The sequence below is a fragment of the Pecten maximus genome, chromosome 9 (assembly GCF_902652985.1).
Source record: "Pecten maximus chromosome 9, xPecMax1.1, whole genome shotgun sequence".
NCBI lineage: Eukaryota > Metazoa > Mollusca > Bivalvia > Pectinida > Pectinidae > Pecten > Pecten maximus.
Window position 1 is genome coordinate 39,145,630 of NC_047023.1, and position 17,850 is coordinate 39,163,479.

Genomic DNA, 17,850 nt, shown 5'->3' on the forward strand with positions numbered 1-17,850 from the left:
GGTAACTAATCATTAACGGGTAACTAATTGTTAACTGGTAACTAATCGTTAACGGGTAACTAATCGTTAACGGGTAACTAATTGTTAACGGGTAACTAATTGTTAACGGGTAACTAATTGTTAACGGGTAACTAATTGTTAACAGGTTACTAATTGTTAACGGGTAACTAATCGTTAACGGGTAACTAATTGTTAACGGTAACTAATCGTTAACAGGTAACTAATTGTTAACGGTAACTAATCGTTAACGGGTAACTAATCGTTAATAGGTAACTAATCATTAACGGGTAACTAATTGTTAACTGGTAACTAATCGTTAACGGGTAACTAATCGTTAACAGGTAACTAATTGTTAACGGGTAACTAATTGTTAACGGGTAACTAATTGTTAACGGGTAACTAATTGTTAACAGGTTACTAATTGTTAACGGTAACTAATCGTTAACTGGTAACTAATTGTTAACGGTAACTAATCGTTAACAGGTAACTAATTGTTAACGGGTAACTAATCGCTAACGGGTAACTAATTGTTAACGGGTAGCTAATTGTTAATGGGTAACTAATCGTTAACGGGTAACTAATTGTTAACGGGTAACTAATCGTTAACGGGTAACTAATCGTTAACAGGTAACTAATCGTTAACGGGTAACTAATTGTTAACGGGTAACTAATTGTTAACGGTAACTAATTGTTGACGGTAACTAATCGTTAACGGGTAACTAATAGTTAACGGGTAACTAATCGTAAACGGGCAGCTAATCGCTTGTAGTATATAACATAAAGTAGGATATGATATATTATAAGCAAGATGCATTTCACCACATTGACAAGAGTATGGGAGTTATTCCCCTTGCATCATTAGAAAGTATGAACAGTTTGTTAATCAAATGATAAATATATAAACATGAACTATAGGTATTGTACTCTTGGTTGGTTGCCCTTACGATGCTAGGAAGGCAATGCCCTATATTACCTACTGTAGGTGTAGGTATTGTAATCAGTTATCATATTGCAATATTTGAAGGGACATAGCGATATATATATATTAACGTATATTGTATTTCGGTAACTTTGAATGAGTTTTGTAGAACAAACGACTGAAACATAAACAAAAGAGAAACAGTAGCTTGGTTCAATCCAGTGATGTAACGAAAACTGACTTATTTTGATGTAATACACACGCCTACAAAATTTATAACACATCCAGCAAGTTAAATTAAGGTTTAAACGGAAAACGGTCAGTAAAAAGTTCCAAATTCTGCTCGCATCACAGCTAATGACTTGTTGTGTATGTTACCATGACTTGTTGTGTATATTACCATGACTTGTTGTAAACATGACCTGTTGTGTATATTTTACATTTATTTGGGTAGAACTTAAATAGTCTTTGCGGACCATTTTGTTCTCAAGTTTGTTCAAATCATTTTGCAAACTGTATTATCGTTAGTTCCGATTTCTCTATATAATCACGTGTCGTCCGTATAGACTGGCGACACGGATTCCGGGTAAATCATTAATATATATCAAAAACAAAATTGGTCCAAGCACGCTTCCCTGAGGTATACCGCTTACTACAGGATTTTACCTACCTGAAGTGATTTATTAAATATTTCTTTTAGAAGTGTACTTTTATGCTTTCGTTGTTCTTTTAAGATTTTAAGAAATTATTGGATTATGTCCCTTTTGTTGAAGTTTGGTAGGCCTCCTGGGCCGTTTTCGTTTTGCTCCAAACGGTTGGTCCAGTTGGATCGGTGTTGTTCGTTTATGAAATAAAGACGGGCCTGGTGATTTTATATTGTTTTCAGACGAGCCTTAACAAAAACTCCCAAGGCCTTTATTAACATTTACAGGTCCGTCAAGATATATGTTTGAAATATTACATTTAAAAACTGACGAACCGATTTGTCCGCATAAACGAACAGGCCCCTGATTTCTGCTTCCTTGTCCCCACAGCGATTTTCTGGATATCTCCATTCAAGTCTTTGATGTCCGAAATGTCCGTGTTTTGACTGTTATTTTAGAGTTGACATACTTCCAAATTTTTTTTCTCTAGCTCTCGTTTCTTGACTTCTCACCTCAGCTGATTTCTGATTTTTGCATATTACTGATTTTTTTCTTCATGTTTCCATGTAGCGCGGCCATTTTTTCCAACACGTGCAAGAGCCGACCAGATGGCGAGGAAAAGATAACCCACATATCCTTGATCTTCTTATAACAAGAGATAATCACTCGCTCTCAAGTATAGAATACCAAAGCCCACTCGGAAAGAGTGACCACTGTGTCCTAATTTTTAATGTAATATGCAATATAAAAGTAAAACTAAGGAGTAAAAAGAAAATCTGTTATAAGAATGCTGATTTCGATACCATCAACAATGAATTAAACAATATAAATTGGGATGAAGAATTACAGAGTTCAAGAAACATAAACGAAAATTGGATTATATTCAGAAAAATCATAAAAGAAGCAGAGAATAAACATGTACCGACAAAAATAATCACAGTTGGGAGGAACAACAAACATAGTTTTCCTGCAGATCAGGCAACACTGGAGGCCATCAAAAAGAAACACTCCCTGTTTCGAAAGGCGGCATCAAGTAAAGACATGGAAGTTAGAAACCAGTATAATAAAGCCAGAAATAAAGTAAGGAAATTAACCCGTAATTCAAGGAAAGAGTATGAAAAAACATTGCATTAAAAGCCAAAACGGATACTAAAGCAGTTTGGAATTATATCAAATCTAAATCAACAACAAAGTCGGAAATCGGAGATTTGTATACAAAGACCAACGACAAAACCTCAACAAAAGTATCATCAGATATAGGGAAAGCGAATATACTCTGTAAATTCTTCAGTAGTGTATTTGTAAAGGAAGAAGATGAAGTAACTCCACAACTAAACCAACGGTTAAAAGTTATTGAGGAAATGACAACTCTGAATATTACAAGGGAGAAAGTATTTAAACTACTGATCAACCAAAAACCGGAAAAGTCACCTGGACTGGACGAACTCCATCCAATGTTTGTCAAAAATACAGCCTCGTCATTATCAGGGCCTTTAACAACAATATTCAATCAATCACTATCAACAGGAACTTTACCAGACGATTGGAAAAAAGCCCGTGTGAGTGCTATCCATAAGAAAGGCGATAGAAGTGAAGCAGGCAACTACAGACCAGTCAGTTTGACATCAGTGGTATGCAAAATTCTGGAGATATTAATAAGGGAATATTTAACCAAATTCATGAGATCTAACAAATATTTTTCGGATAAACAATATGGGTTTATATCTGGAAGATCAACAAGTCTTCAGCTTTTGGAGGTTAATTTTGGATATATGGACAGAAGCCCTGGATAAAGGACAGGTTGTAGATTGTATTTACATGGATTACCAGAAGGCATTCGATACAGTTCCACACAATAGACTCCTCAATAAACTAAATTCATACAACTTCTCCAACCAAATAATCTCTTGGATAGCAAAATTCTTAAAAGGTAGACAACAAAAAGTAACTGTGAATGGTGCAGAGTCTGACTGGACCGAAGTCACATCAGCAATTCCTCAAGGCTCAGTGCTAGGACCATTAATGTTTGTCATCTTCGTAAATGACCTCCCTGAAACAGTTCAATCGGATATGTACCTTTTTGCAGACGACACAAAAGTATTCAAAATAATAAAAAGCGAGCACGACAGTGCAGAGCTTCAAAAGGATCTGGACACAATGTGTAAGTGGAGTGATACATGGCTACTTAAGATGCACACAGACAAATGCAAACAGATGAGAATAGGCAAGGGAAAAGGAAGAGGACATGATGAACCCGAACCGGACTACCATCTCAACGGGAAATACCTGCAGAAAACCAAACAAGAGAAGGACATATGAGTAATCATCGACTCCGAGCTTTCGTTTGACGAACATATGTCTGAAAAAGTTAAGAAAGCGAACTCTATGTTTGCACTCATCAGAAGGACTTTCCAGTTTATGGACACCAGGTCTTTTATCCCATTATATAAATGTCTGGTAAGATCCCAACTGGACTACGCTAGTCCTGTGTGGGCACCTCACTTACAAAAACACATTGACAAGATAGAAGGGGTTCAAAGAAGAGCAACCAAGTGTCTCCCGGGAATGAAGGAATTGGCCTACAGCGAGAGGCTGGAAAAACTCAAACTACCAACTTTGGCATTCAGAAGAATTAGAGGAGATATGATAGAACTGTACAAAATAATAAGCGAAATGTATGATAAAGAATGTTTTAATGGTATCATTTTATGGAAGGATGCTGCTGAACGCAACAGTACCAGAGGACATACCAAAAAATATTTCCTAGACTATCCACAAATACGCTAAGAAAAACCACTTTTCAAGCAGAACAGTGTCATTCTGGAATGAATTGCCAGAACAGGTTATATCAGCATTAAATGTAAAATTGCCCCCCCCCCCCCCACTTTTTACAGTGGGGGGGCAAACATATCTTTTTGCCCCCCCACTTTTTGACATCCAAAATCTAAAAAAAGGGGAAAAAACACGAATTTATATATTCATTTCGATAAATATCTGTATATTTTCGAACCGATAATGTTTTCTTGAAGGCAACGATAAAAACTTTATCTTGTACATCCGGAACATTCCGACTTTTATACTAGTATACCAATCCTCAGACCTGTGTGTCGGTCGTCTGCACTAGCCTGGTAAGTTAATATTTATATCTTAATACGAAATTTTGCTTAACTTCATCACATAGTTTCAATAAGTTGATGATAATTTGTTAAGTTAATTGAGTTCATAATGAGAACAAGACAGAAACACAACATGAATAAGAATGCGCGGTTTTAACGTGAATCGAGTGATACTATTTACCAACAGGTACGAGGAAATACAAAAAAAAATCTTTGACTTTGCCACCCTGGTACCCGCTTGGCGACCCCCAAACCTCTCGCAAAAAGGGAAAAAAATCACTTAATTACTGGACCCCCTTTCGAAAACTCCTGGATCCGCGCCTGATCCCGAATTATTGGAAATGTGCTATATTTCATTTTCCGCGGAGGGCTTAGACCCCCTTGAACCCCCTATCAGGGCGCTGCCCTGGACCCGCTGGGCGACCCCTCAGACCCCTCGTTGAAAAAAAAAAAAAAAATCGGCTCGCGCCTACGGCGCTCGCATTATTACTAAACTACTGGAAATTTCGAAAATCCTGGCCGGGCCTGGTGATTCATGTTTTGCCATAAATAATATATCCTGATTTGCGTAAATAACTTATTTTGTACTACATAAATTATCAAAATTATCATGGGATGTTGAAATGATAATTATTGGCTAATTTTGCGGAGATGGCATACAATTTGTTTAGTGCGTAAAATTTAAGGTTAAAAAAAATGTTGACCCCCCACTTTTTGACGACTTCCTACGCCACTGCAATGTACAGTAGACCGGACAGAAGTACTATATCAATCTCATGTATTATTTTGAGTCTGGTATAGAGGACTTTAAAAGTCCTGAACCAGAAATAAACTTATCTTATCTTATGATCTTATTTCTTAATTTTTTTTAAAAATCATTTCAATTTGATTGTCATAGTGGTTCGTTATACCTTTTGTTTTCTTGTTGGCCATGAGACTTTTTTGGAATACATGAACATTGGTTTTTTATGGTAAAGTCCGAAAATGTCTTCTATATTTCTGCAGTATGTTGATATAAGTACATGTATTTGTCTCTCAGACATTAAACAATGTTCTCCTTCCCTGTCGCTGTTTGATGACCAAGTATTCCAAGTATTTTTGGCATATTGATATCGCCAACTAATAACAAATGACTATATGTCGGATCGGATGATACTAACGTAATGAGATTCTTTTGTTCCTCCACGTTTTCTGTGTTTGAATTTGGTCTTTTATAAAGGCATCCTAACAATAAACAGTTTTTATCAGTCAGTTTGGTTTTTACCCATGCACTTTCCTTGAATGTATTTCCTATATCTATATCTACCCCTTTAAGTCATTTTTTTGTGCATTTACCGACCCCCTATTACATTTTTTTGTGTGTTATCATACATAAATAAATCATAGTATAGGCAGATATCTATATACATTGTACTAACTTTCGTTATAAGTCTCTGGTATACAGTAGCAGAGACCTATATTAATATATATATTATGGTATATAGGTCTCTGATAGTAGGTATCTGGGATTCTTAGGTCGAAATTTTAATTCACCCAGTTTATTCGGCAGGATGTCGGCTTTTGTGTAAAAGAAATTTTTGAGGCGATCCTATGGGTTTCTCTTATTACTTTAACCTATTTTTCTTGTGTGTTGATATTTGTATAATACCTTTATCATCCGTCCGGAATTTACAAGCCAACGTTTTATCGCTTATGCACAGCCGGATGTAACACCAGACCATAAAACGCTTTAACCGCAAGTTGAAATGCTACTAATTAAGCGCTTATAAAACACTGAATAAAACAAGCATGGCGAGTACCAGTAGTGGTGTAACTTCGACGTTACAGACTTTCAAAGATTTAGGCTTAAATTCATGGCTTTACAACCAGTGTAAAAACATGGGAATAAGTAAACCAACTGCAATTCAAGTGAACTGTGTCCCACCAATTCTCAGTGGTAAGTAAATACATATTGGATGAATAATATGACTTGTCATCGAGCTCTTCAACTTCACTATTAAGCCATTTGGTTCATTTATGTTCACACGGAATTCCAGGCTCTTTGTAGCACGAACTGATTAGAATGCTTAGATCATGCTTGGGAAACCACCAACTTGCGTGTAATACGTAACCTTGCGTGTTATAGCCAATTAGGTATTGTTTTGTTACTAATAATAGCCAAAATCACTCTAAAGTTAAAAGATTTCGTCCAAGTCGGATTTATATTATTTAGTTATGCAACATCATACAAATGCAAAAAGTAAAAATTCTTCTCACGTTGGAAAGTACCAAAAATTTATGCAATTCTTCCGGTAGTGTAAAGTTTATAGGTAGACAGCGCTTTCAGTAAACATATTGTAAAAAATCGCGATTAAATGAAATATTTCAAAATTTACTGTTGAATCCCTTTTTTGTCTATTTTTAGTAACAAATCCATACTTGAACTGGCATATATGTAGATGGCTTGCATGATCAGTAGTTTCATACCCTGGGGCCTGTTCTTTTAAGTGGACAATCCGACATACCAGTGTGCCTGTTTTTAAATATACTCTTTCAGCCATATAACTTGACGGACCTTCAGATGTTAATAACTTTATAAAGGTCTTAGCAGTCTTTTTCAAGGCTGTTCTGGAAACAGCCATACTCTATATGTTCTAGGTTCCCTCTTCTTGTGGTAACTCTAAAAATGTTTGTTCAATACACGAGAGGTTTTTGTTTATGTCATTCATAACTGAGTGGTTAAGCTGCATTTTAATAATTATTGATATAAACATTAACCATATTGGCTGTCAGGTAAATGATATGCTTACAGCAACAATAATAACAACAGGCTTTCCGCTAAGTGCCCTGAGAATAGGGAGAGTACTGTACTCTGTCTCGCTGTAAAAATTGGTCATATTGAAGAGTGAACTTCATTTGAATAGAATTGCAAACTATGAAATATATATTATATTAGTGTAGGACTGTTTTGTTTAGCTATTTGAACATGGGTAGCTTAATTAACATTGCCAAATTTCTATCTTCTTTGGCAGTTAATTATTAGCAAATCTTCGGTTGGTTTGGCAAAAAGAAATATGGAGAAAATAAAGACGATTGAGTTTCATGTTTTTTTTTAAAATAGTGTATCATATCTCCAGAAAAAATAAACAAACACAGAATTTTTTGAGAATGGCTTATGTGTAACATGGTGTTGAAAGATTAAAATGTATAGGAAAAAATAGGTATAGGGAATAGAAATGATCGTGTGCAAAAATATCACTCATGGTGATAATTAATATGAAGTATTTTTTTACAGGACAAGACTGCATTGGCTGCGCCAAGACTGGGAGTGGTAAAACAGCGGCATTTGCTTTGCCTATACTCCAGAAACTGTCTGAGGATCCATATGGGATATACGCTCTTGTTCTCACTCCAACCAGGTAGGTTTAATTTGTTGCCCTGTAGGCTGTATATAGTATACCCCAGGTATTGTCTCCAAAGACATCTCATCAAGAAAGTGTACAGAATGTCTTTGTCTTCTATTGGAGGAGAGGACATTGGAGAACATACGACCTGCTGTTTCCTACTGCATGTTGACCATGCATAAAAGGCAATTAAAAGTGGGTCCCTGACTTGAAGTACAGTGCACTCTGTCTTAACCGGACACCTTTGGGACCACAAAATAAAGCCGGTTTGTAAAGAGTTCTGGATTGTAGAGATTCTACTTAATATCGTCGTTGAATGCAAAAAAAAAAAAAAAAAATAATAATAACAAAAGATATATTACAAAGAAGATGTCATTGTGCATTATTCATGCATATAAAACTTTGAATTGAATAACATAATTTAATTCAACACTGGCAATATGACACTATGTGTACGTTATATAGGTTGAAAACAATCACTGATTGTTGTTTGTTTTAAGAGGCCTTCCACTGAGTCCGAACAATCAACCGATCTGACACTTTCTATAAGTGCAGATTCCCAATCTGAGGAATTATCCTCAATTTCTAATTGCTCATTAATGCTGGCGGCTGTTGTGAGATCCATGTTTGTTGATAATAGAAATGGAGTAAATGTATATCGTTACACCATCATCTCCGACTTCCTCATCCGGGTACGTTCGTGTAGTGAGGTCCGCGAAGGGGAAGCCAGCCAGCATGAAACATTTCTTAATTACGATACATTTACAAACACGTAACATTATTGGTATAAATTGACAAAAATGCTTTCTTTATTGTACGTAACAACTGTTTAGGTGATTAACCAGCCATAGCCACCTGTGGACAATGACGTTTAATGTTCATTTAATCAATATACCTGTGCAGCAATTACAACTTTATAAACACATGTCGGGAGCCCCTGAAGCTACCGCTAAGGGAAACATCAATGGGACAGACGCCGGTTTATACAGAGTAGATTTACTAGTATACAGAAGGAGTGGGGCTGGAGTATATGGTCGGATTACAGAATAGACAGAGTCCGGATTATGCAGAATTTATTTACTATAAATAAAGAAGGGAATTTTCGGGACCAAATTATTTGGCCGCTTTTGGCAAATAACCGGATTAGACAGAGTCCGGTTCGGACAGAGTGCACTGTATCAGGATTTCCATGTCTTTTATTTAGAGGAAATTGAAGAGACTGAAACAGATCTTCTGCCCGATTGTTACACTTGGGATCTTAAATCTTTCCTTTATGTCTTCACTGCTCTGTCTTTCTGTTCTTTGTTTACCTCTATAGGTGTCTCCTTGACACACATGTCCTCATTATATAATTATGACCCTGGTTTTTTAAAGAGGCTTGCCCGCAGAGAGATCAGAAAAATTGGCTAATAGAAAAAGATTTTTTACACATGACAGATTGTTGGAATTGTTGAGTTTTTCATTTTATTTTCCTTATAAAACGCTGAAAAGTGATATTAAACCTCATTTTTTAAATATTATTTATTTAATCGCAACCCGCAAATAATTCCCTGCTATAAAGTGGAGTCTAATTTGATTGACACATCAAAGAAACAAGCATGTGCACGTGCACAGTGCCGCACAGTGATAACTTCAAAGGCAGCGGCGATTTACAAAGAAGATTTGCCGTTATATTCCATACATTTCCCTCTCAGGTTGAGTTTTAAAACGTCTTTTAAATACATATTCTGTAATTGTTTTCAAAAAATAAAGTCGGAAAGCCTCCAATTTTGTCACATAGAAACGTGTACTGAAGTTTATTTAGTGATCGGAGATGTGCCGTTTACCGGTCCGTCTGCGGGTAAGCCTCTTTAAGGTCGTTTAACACCAAAAAGCAAACATACATATAGTAGTAGGGTAGTATCCTGATAAATAACTAAGTTGAGTAAGAGATGCATGACATGAAATACTGCTGATATATATGAGGAGTTTGATATAAAATGAGAATGATTTTGAATGTGGGCTGTTTTTTTCATAGAGAGCTGGCATTCCAGATTGCGGAACAGTTTAAAGTATTGGGAAAACCCATTGGAATCCGAGTGTCTGTAATAACAGGAGGATTAGGTGAGATAATATTCAAATATTTGAACAAAGTCCAAATTGTAATCAACTGGCCCAAATGTTTTACTTACACCACTCTACTGTATCAGTTATAGGCCAGGAATAAGGATTTAATGAAAGTTTAATAAAATTTTATAAAAGTTTTTACTCATTTAAAAATACATTTTGTAAGATTCTAATAAACAATTTATGCTAAAAGAGCTAAATATGCATACAGAGTTTCACACTTGACAACTTTCAAAGTATACTGTACAGGAGATCCCATGAACACCTGGACAGATATATCATATTGATGAGGGGGTGGGGGTATATCAGTGTGACTCCTGGACAGATATATTATATTGATGAGGGGGTGGGGGTATATCAATTTGACTCCTGGACAGATATATTATATTGATGAGGGGGTGGGGGTATATCAATTTGACTCCTGGACAGATATATTATATTGATGAGGGGGTGGGGGTATATCAGTGTGACTCCTGGACAGATATATTATATTGATGAGGGGGTGGGGGGTATATCAATTTGACTCCTGGACAGATATATTATATTGGTGGGGGGGGTGGGGGTATATCAGTGTGACTCCTGGACAGATATATTATATTGATGAGGGGGTGGGGGTATATCAATTTGACTCCTGGACAGATATATCATATTGATGAGGGGGTGGGGGTATATCAATTTGACTCCTGGACAGATATATCATATTGATGAGGGGGTGGGGGTATATCAATTTGACTCCTGGACAGATATAATATATTGATGAGGGGGTGGGGGTATATCAATTTGACTCCTGGACAGATATATCATATTGATGAGGGGGTGGGGGTATATCAATTTGACTCCTGGACAGATATATCATATTGATGAGGGGGTGGGGGTATATCAATTTGACTCCTGGACAGATATATCATATTGATGAGGGGGTGGGGGTATATCAATTTGACTCCTGGACAGATATATTATATTGATGAGGGGGTGGGGGTATATCAATTTGACTCCTGGACAGATATATCATATTGATGAGGGGGTGGGGGTATATCAATTTGACTCCTGGACAGATATATCATATTGATGAGGGGGTGGGGGTATATCAATTTGACTCCTGGACAGATTAATTTTATTGATAAGGGGGTTGGGGTATATCTATATGAGCCCCTGGACAGATTTATCATATTGATGAAGGGTTGGGGGTATATCTATATGAGCCCCTGGACAGATATTTATTAATAGGGGGGGTTCCTATAAAACACACAACAATAAAAAACACAATATTTGTCAGGGATATTTGTATTATGTGTTACATTTCAAATATGTATGTACATATGTATTTGGGAGGAACACATACATAATTAAAACATAATTTTTAAATTACCAGGCTTTTTTTCAATGGGGCCTTTTTGCCTTAGAAAAAGCCCTGCTTATGCACCTTCAAAAACTGACTTAAATTACAGGCATAAGACCTGTAACCAGTTCTTATTGAATCCCTTTGTTGGGCTCTGCTTGTGTATCAGATTATAAAACATGATTCATCAACTTTACTTGACCTTTATTCTTTACATGACCTTCTTACTTGACCTTTATGTGCATGCCTTTATGTGACTTTATATATAGGTGTCCTTGGCCATGTAGTGTCCTTGACTTGACCTTGTGGTGTCCTTGACTTGATCTTATTGTCTCCTAGACCTGACATTGTCATGTCCTCAACAGATATGATTCAGCAGGGGTTGGACTTGGCGGTCAAGCCTCACATTGTCATCTCCACCCCAGGGCGTCTGTCAGACCACATACAAAGCTGTGATACATTCAGCCTTAAGAAAATCAAATTTCTGGTAAGTGTCAAAACCTATACTTTCTAGTAAGTGTCAAAACCTATACTTTCTGTTAAGTGTCGAAACCTATACTTTCTGTTAAGTGTCAAAACCTATACTTTCTAGTAAGTGTCAAAACCTATACTTTCTGGTAAGTGTCAAAACCTATACTTTCTGTTAAGTGTCAAAACCTATACTTTCTAGTAAGTGTCAAAACCTATACTTTCTGGTAAGTGTCAAAACCTATACTTTCTGTTAAGTGTGAAAACCTATACTTTCTGTTAAGTGTGAAAACCTATACTTTCTAGTAAGTGTCAAAACCTATACTTTCTGTTAAGTGTCAAAACCTATACTTTCTAGTATTAAGTGTCAAAACTTGTACTTTCTGTTAAGTGGCAAAACCTATACTTTCTAGTAAGTGTCAAAACTTGTACTTTCTGGTAAGTGTCAAAACCTGTACTTTCAGGTATCTTCTGAACTCCATGAGGCCATGGCATGGCCAATTCCACAAAAAAATGATACAGTGGAATTTCTCAGTTGCTATCCATTAAATTAAAACAAATCTTTCGAAATATTTAGTTAAATTTTAGTAAAGTGACAACTTGCATGTTGTAAAAATTAAAAAAAAGAAATACATGTAAAATGACATTAAATGATATAGTTTGATAATTATATAATCAAATAGTATGTTTTGATGTTTACATTGCTATTTTCCAAGGTTCTGGATGAAGCAGACAGGCTGATAGAAGATGATTTTGGAGAACAACTTGAAGCCATATTTAAAGTGCTACCTAAGAAACGACAGACACTTCTGTTCAGCGCTACCATGACTAAAACCCTGGAGAGTCTCCAGGAAATAGGCATGAACAAACCATTCTTCTGGCAACAGAAATCTGAGTAAGTTCCATGTCCACGCAGTCTTCTTGTGACCAGCTAAACTCTTACATTGGTTTGAGATATTTTTGTGTTTATTATTACCAATTGCTTTTTTGTCGTGAAACCAGCAGTGTAGTTACTAAGACATGTAGTCTATGTAGACGAGGGTAACACCAATATTTCTGTCCTGGTGTTCTGCTCTACGGAATCCGCAAACTGTTGTCAGCTTTGAACTACCGTATGTGACCTAATAAGGGCACGGGTAATTGAGAGCCCTTATTCAGATTAGGTATTCTGAAGTTTTATGAAACAGAGTATACCTTATAGCAGAATACCTAAGGCTGTGGGAACTGTAAAATATTCAGTCATAAAAATATTCCAGATGAAGATATCTATTCATTTTCATATATTAAGCTTAAACATCACTTGAATATTCATGTAAATTTGTAAACCATGCCAGCTGTTCTTTAGACCAGAGAACGTGTGTTCCACAATTTATGTTCAAATGGAACTCTTTTGTGTTCTATTTATAGACACAGGTGATTTCCCAGATCATATCAGACATCGTTTTCTTTGACCTAATAATTGATTTACAATGTCTAACTAGCTTTCTGTTCTGGACAATGGTCAGTTAACAACATGAATGAAGTCTTTTACTTTATCTTCAAATAAGGATGGTAAGTTATTTTTTGTATGTGTGTTAAGTTTCGGGTGCACTTTGCACTGACATCTGTAGTAATGGACAAAATGTGCCGAAAACTTGTGTTCCAGTGACTTAATTTGCTGAAGAAAATCACATCAAGTAGCTAAACATTTCACATGAATTATTACTTTTGAACACCATTTTGACACTCAGTCAAAGATTTTTTTCTTTGAAAAAAGGTAGGGGCGCCCTTATTAGGTCATATACAATATTTACATGTATTTTCATCTTGGTGTGCAAGTAATACCGGCCTAATTCAAATCTGTTTGAACCAGATATCTGTTCTGTTTCAAATTATAGATGTTTGCTGCTGGTGATTCCCTCTTTTCGGCCTAGCCTCTACCTCCCGGCCGTAGGGGTTCCCTCTATTCGGCCTAGCCTCTACCTCCTGGCCGTAGGGGTTCCCTCTTTTCGGCCTAGCCTCTACCTCCCGGCTGTAGGGATTCCCTCTTTTCGGCCTAGCTTCTACCTCCCGGCCGTAGGCGTTCAGACTTTCAAGTTTATCTGATATTCAGTTTTGGTCTGTCAAGGAAAATTTATTCCATTTACCCTATAGGGCCCCTCGCTGCTGGCCCCGGGGGAGCCACACTTACCCTTTATAGTATCTTGTTGCATCATCTCCACTCAGTAATGCTACAAAACTTATTCAATGAAAATCCATTGAGTTGTTCAGCCCCAGGGGAGAGGAGGAATGTTACACTGGGAAATTTTGGGTATATTTTGTTGATTTTCAGTTTGAAATAACTGAAGCTTTATTGGAATTAGAATCCTGCTTTTTACAGTTTGTGTTTTGCATCTTTAAAAGTTTATATGAGGGAGGTATCCAGTAGCTTACAGGGCTAATTCTATGTTCATTTAAATCTTCTATATTAGAAAAAAAATATTGCATCATTTCCATGTTCTTCAAAAATAAAAAAAAATATTGCACCAGATAAATGAAAATTGCTTGATTTTGGGAGGCATTCTATGGATATATGTACCTATGTAATGTATTAATGTTATATATTATAAACATATGTTGATTTTAACTCTATACCAGTAAGTAGTGAAAACAGTGACTTATTACATGAAAATTTAACTTGTAATCAATATCATCTGTGATATTCAGGTACTTGTATTAACTTAAGGTTTCTTATTCACTGTCAGTCCAGTAGGAATTTTATTATGTATCTTAGTGTGGACATCCTCCCAGAAATGTTTTGATATATATCCTCACAGAAATGTATTGATATATAGATATCCTCACAGAAATATATTGATATATATATATATCCTCACAGAAATGTTTTGATATATAGATATCCTCACAGAAATGTATTGATATATATACACTTTGTATATATCCTCACAGAAATGTATTGATAAATAGATATATTGGTATTGATACATATCATATCCTAACAAAAATATATTGATATATAGATATCCTCACAGAAATGTATTAATATATATAGATCCTCACAGAAATGTATTGATATATAGATATCCTCACAGAAATGTATTGAGATATATATATCCTCACAGAAATGTATTGATAAATATAGATATCCTCACAGAAATGTATTGATATATAGATATCCTCACAGAAATGTATCGATAAATATAGATATCCTCACAGAAATGTATTGATATATAGATATCCTCACATCCTCACAGAAATGTATTGATATATAGATATCCTCACAGAAATGTTTTGATAAATATAGATATCCTCACAGAAATGTATTGATATATAGATATCCTCACAGAAATGTATTGATATATATATATAGATATCCTCACAGAAATGTATTGATAAATATAGATATCCTCACAGAAATGTATTGATATATATATATCCTCACAGAAATGTATTGATATATATATATCCTCACAGAAATGTACTGATATATATATATATCCTCACAGAAATGTATTGATATATATATATCCTCACAGAAATGTATTGATATATAATATATATATCCTCACAGAAATGTATTGATATATATATATCCTCACAGAAATGTATTGATATAAAGATATCCTCACAGAAATGTATTGATATATAATATATATATCCTCACAGAAATGTATTGATATATAGATATCCTCACAGAAATGTATTGATATATAGATATCCTCACAGAAATGTATTGATATATAGATATCCTCACAGAAATGTATTGATATATATATATATATCCTCACAGAAATGTATTGATATATAGATATCCTCACAGAAATGTATTGATATATAGATATCCTCACAGAAATGTATTGATATATAGATATCCTCACAGAAATGTATTGATATATAGATATCCTCACAGAAATGTATTGATATATAGATATCCTCACAGAAATGTATTGATATATAGATATCCTCACAGAAATGTATTGATATATAGATATCCTCACAGAAATGTATTGATATATAGATATCCTCACAGAAATGTATTGATATATAGATATCCTCACAGAAATGTATTGATATAGATATCCTCACAGAAATGTATTGATATATAGATATCCTCACAGAAATGTATTGATATATAGATATCCTCACAGAAATGTATTGATATATATATATATCCTCACAGAAATGTATTGATATATATGTATAGATATCCTCACAGAAATGTATTGATATATAGATATCCTCATAGAAATGTATTGATATATAGATATCCTCACAGAAATGTATTGATATATAGATATCCTCACAGAAATGTATTGATATATATATATATATATCCTCACAGAAATGTATTGATATATATGTATAGATATCCTCACAGAAATGTATTGATATATAGATATCCTCATAGAAATGTATTGATATATAGATATCCTCACAGAAATGTATTGATATATAATATATATCCTCACAGAAATGTATTGATAAATATAGATATTCTCGCAGAAATGTATTGATATACATGTATATATATATCCTCACAGAAATGTATTGATAAATATAGATATCCTCACAGAAATGTATTGATATATAGATATCCTCACAGAAATGTATTGATATATAAACTCAATGCTTTTTCTATACATACCATATAATCTGATTAATATTACAAGTAACAGTGAGATATTGTACATACACACAGATTTTAGTTGGCTTGGTGAAACATACTACCAAGGTTCACACTATAGATGTGTCATTATTTCACGAACAACAATAGGGATAATTTTAATATTTGAACTTTCTGTAGACCCATACAGGTAGTTTAATTGAAATTCAACTTGACAATAGATGATGTTTTGTACATAATGTAATTAAATAATAGTGTACATTCATGGCTGTACCTAGTTATGTTTACATTGGACCTGTAGTATTATAGACAGGTATTGTAAGGTGTCGTTCCACTTATCAGTAAAGACGCCGTAAACCTGTGTACACATGCTTCACACTAGAGGTGGGAAGAAATTTCACAAACCGTATATCAATTGGCTATGTCCTATCTCTAAGTGGTTTGAATTAACATAATGTAGTATTATAAATGTATGGTATTACAGCTGTTTTATGGACTTTATTAAAATATAGTAACTAGAAATTAAAACACAGTGACTAATGAGACTTTTTAACAGATGTTACAATATACGGATAGTAAGGTGTGGATAACGGTTGATTGGAAGTGTTGTACTGGAAACAGCTGGTGACGACCTGTTAAAGGCTGATCTATCTACATTTTTTTGAAGGGACAGGCCCTTTATGCCTGTAGAAAAAAAACATGATTATAGCTGTCTACCTACTGAAGGCTTACAACTTGATCATATGCCTCTGAGAAGACAACATACTCTGAAGCTTTATAATACCTACCATTTATCATATACTCAGGATATACTTATTGAGGGTATATGCTGTTTGTTTATCTGTTGAAGAAATGGACTGTATTTAGCTATTAAAGTGTAGGATTTCCTTTGCCTATTGAGGCTGTAGGACTGTATTTGCTGAGCTGTTGGACTATATTGCTGAGACTTTAGGACTGTTTTTGCCTATTGAGGCTGTGAGACTTTTACCTGTTGAGGCTGTGAGACTATTTTACCTATTGAGGCTGTGCGACACTATTTTACCTGTTGAGACTGCGAGACACTGTTTTACCTGTTGAGACTGTGAGACACTGTTTTACCTGTTGAGACTGCGAGACACTGTTTTACCTGTTGAGACTGCGAGACACTGTTTTACCTGTTGAGACTGCGAAACACTGTTTTACCTGTTGAGGCTGTGAGACACTGTTTTACCTGTTGAGACTGTGAGACACTGTTTTACCTGTTGAGACTGCGAGACACTATTTTACCTGTTG

General features: G+C 35.1%; 2 protein-coding genes across 2 annotated transcripts in view; both read left to right on the top strand.

Annotated features, from left to right (window-relative positions):
- The first annotated feature begins 3,918 nt into the window (after positions 1 to 3,918).
- On the top strand, positions 3,919 to 4,350 carry LOC117334001. The gene has a single exon (XM_033893421.1). The coding sequence runs from the start codon at positions 3,919 to 3,921 to the stop codon at positions 4,348 to 4,350; it is 432 nt and encodes a 143-aa protein (XP_033749312.1).
- A 2,115-nt stretch (positions 4,351 to 6,465) lies between these two features.
- Positions 6,466 to 17,850, top strand: part of LOC117334345 (probable ATP-dependent RNA helicase DDX49) — a 29,118-nt gene continuing 17,733 nt past the window's right edge. Inside the window, exons 1-5 of the mRNA XM_033893904.1 lie at positions 6,466 to 6,615; positions 7,954 to 8,077; positions 10,080 to 10,165; positions 11,873 to 11,994; positions 12,692 to 12,870. Of these exons, the coding sequence (XP_033749795.1) occupies positions 6,468 to 6,615; positions 7,954 to 8,077; positions 10,080 to 10,165; positions 11,873 to 11,994; positions 12,692 to 12,870 (659 nt within the window). The 5' untranslated portion in view covers positions 6,466 to 6,467. The remainder of the gene's footprint in view (positions 6,616 to 7,953; positions 8,078 to 10,079; positions 10,166 to 11,872; positions 11,995 to 12,691; positions 12,871 to 17,850) is intronic.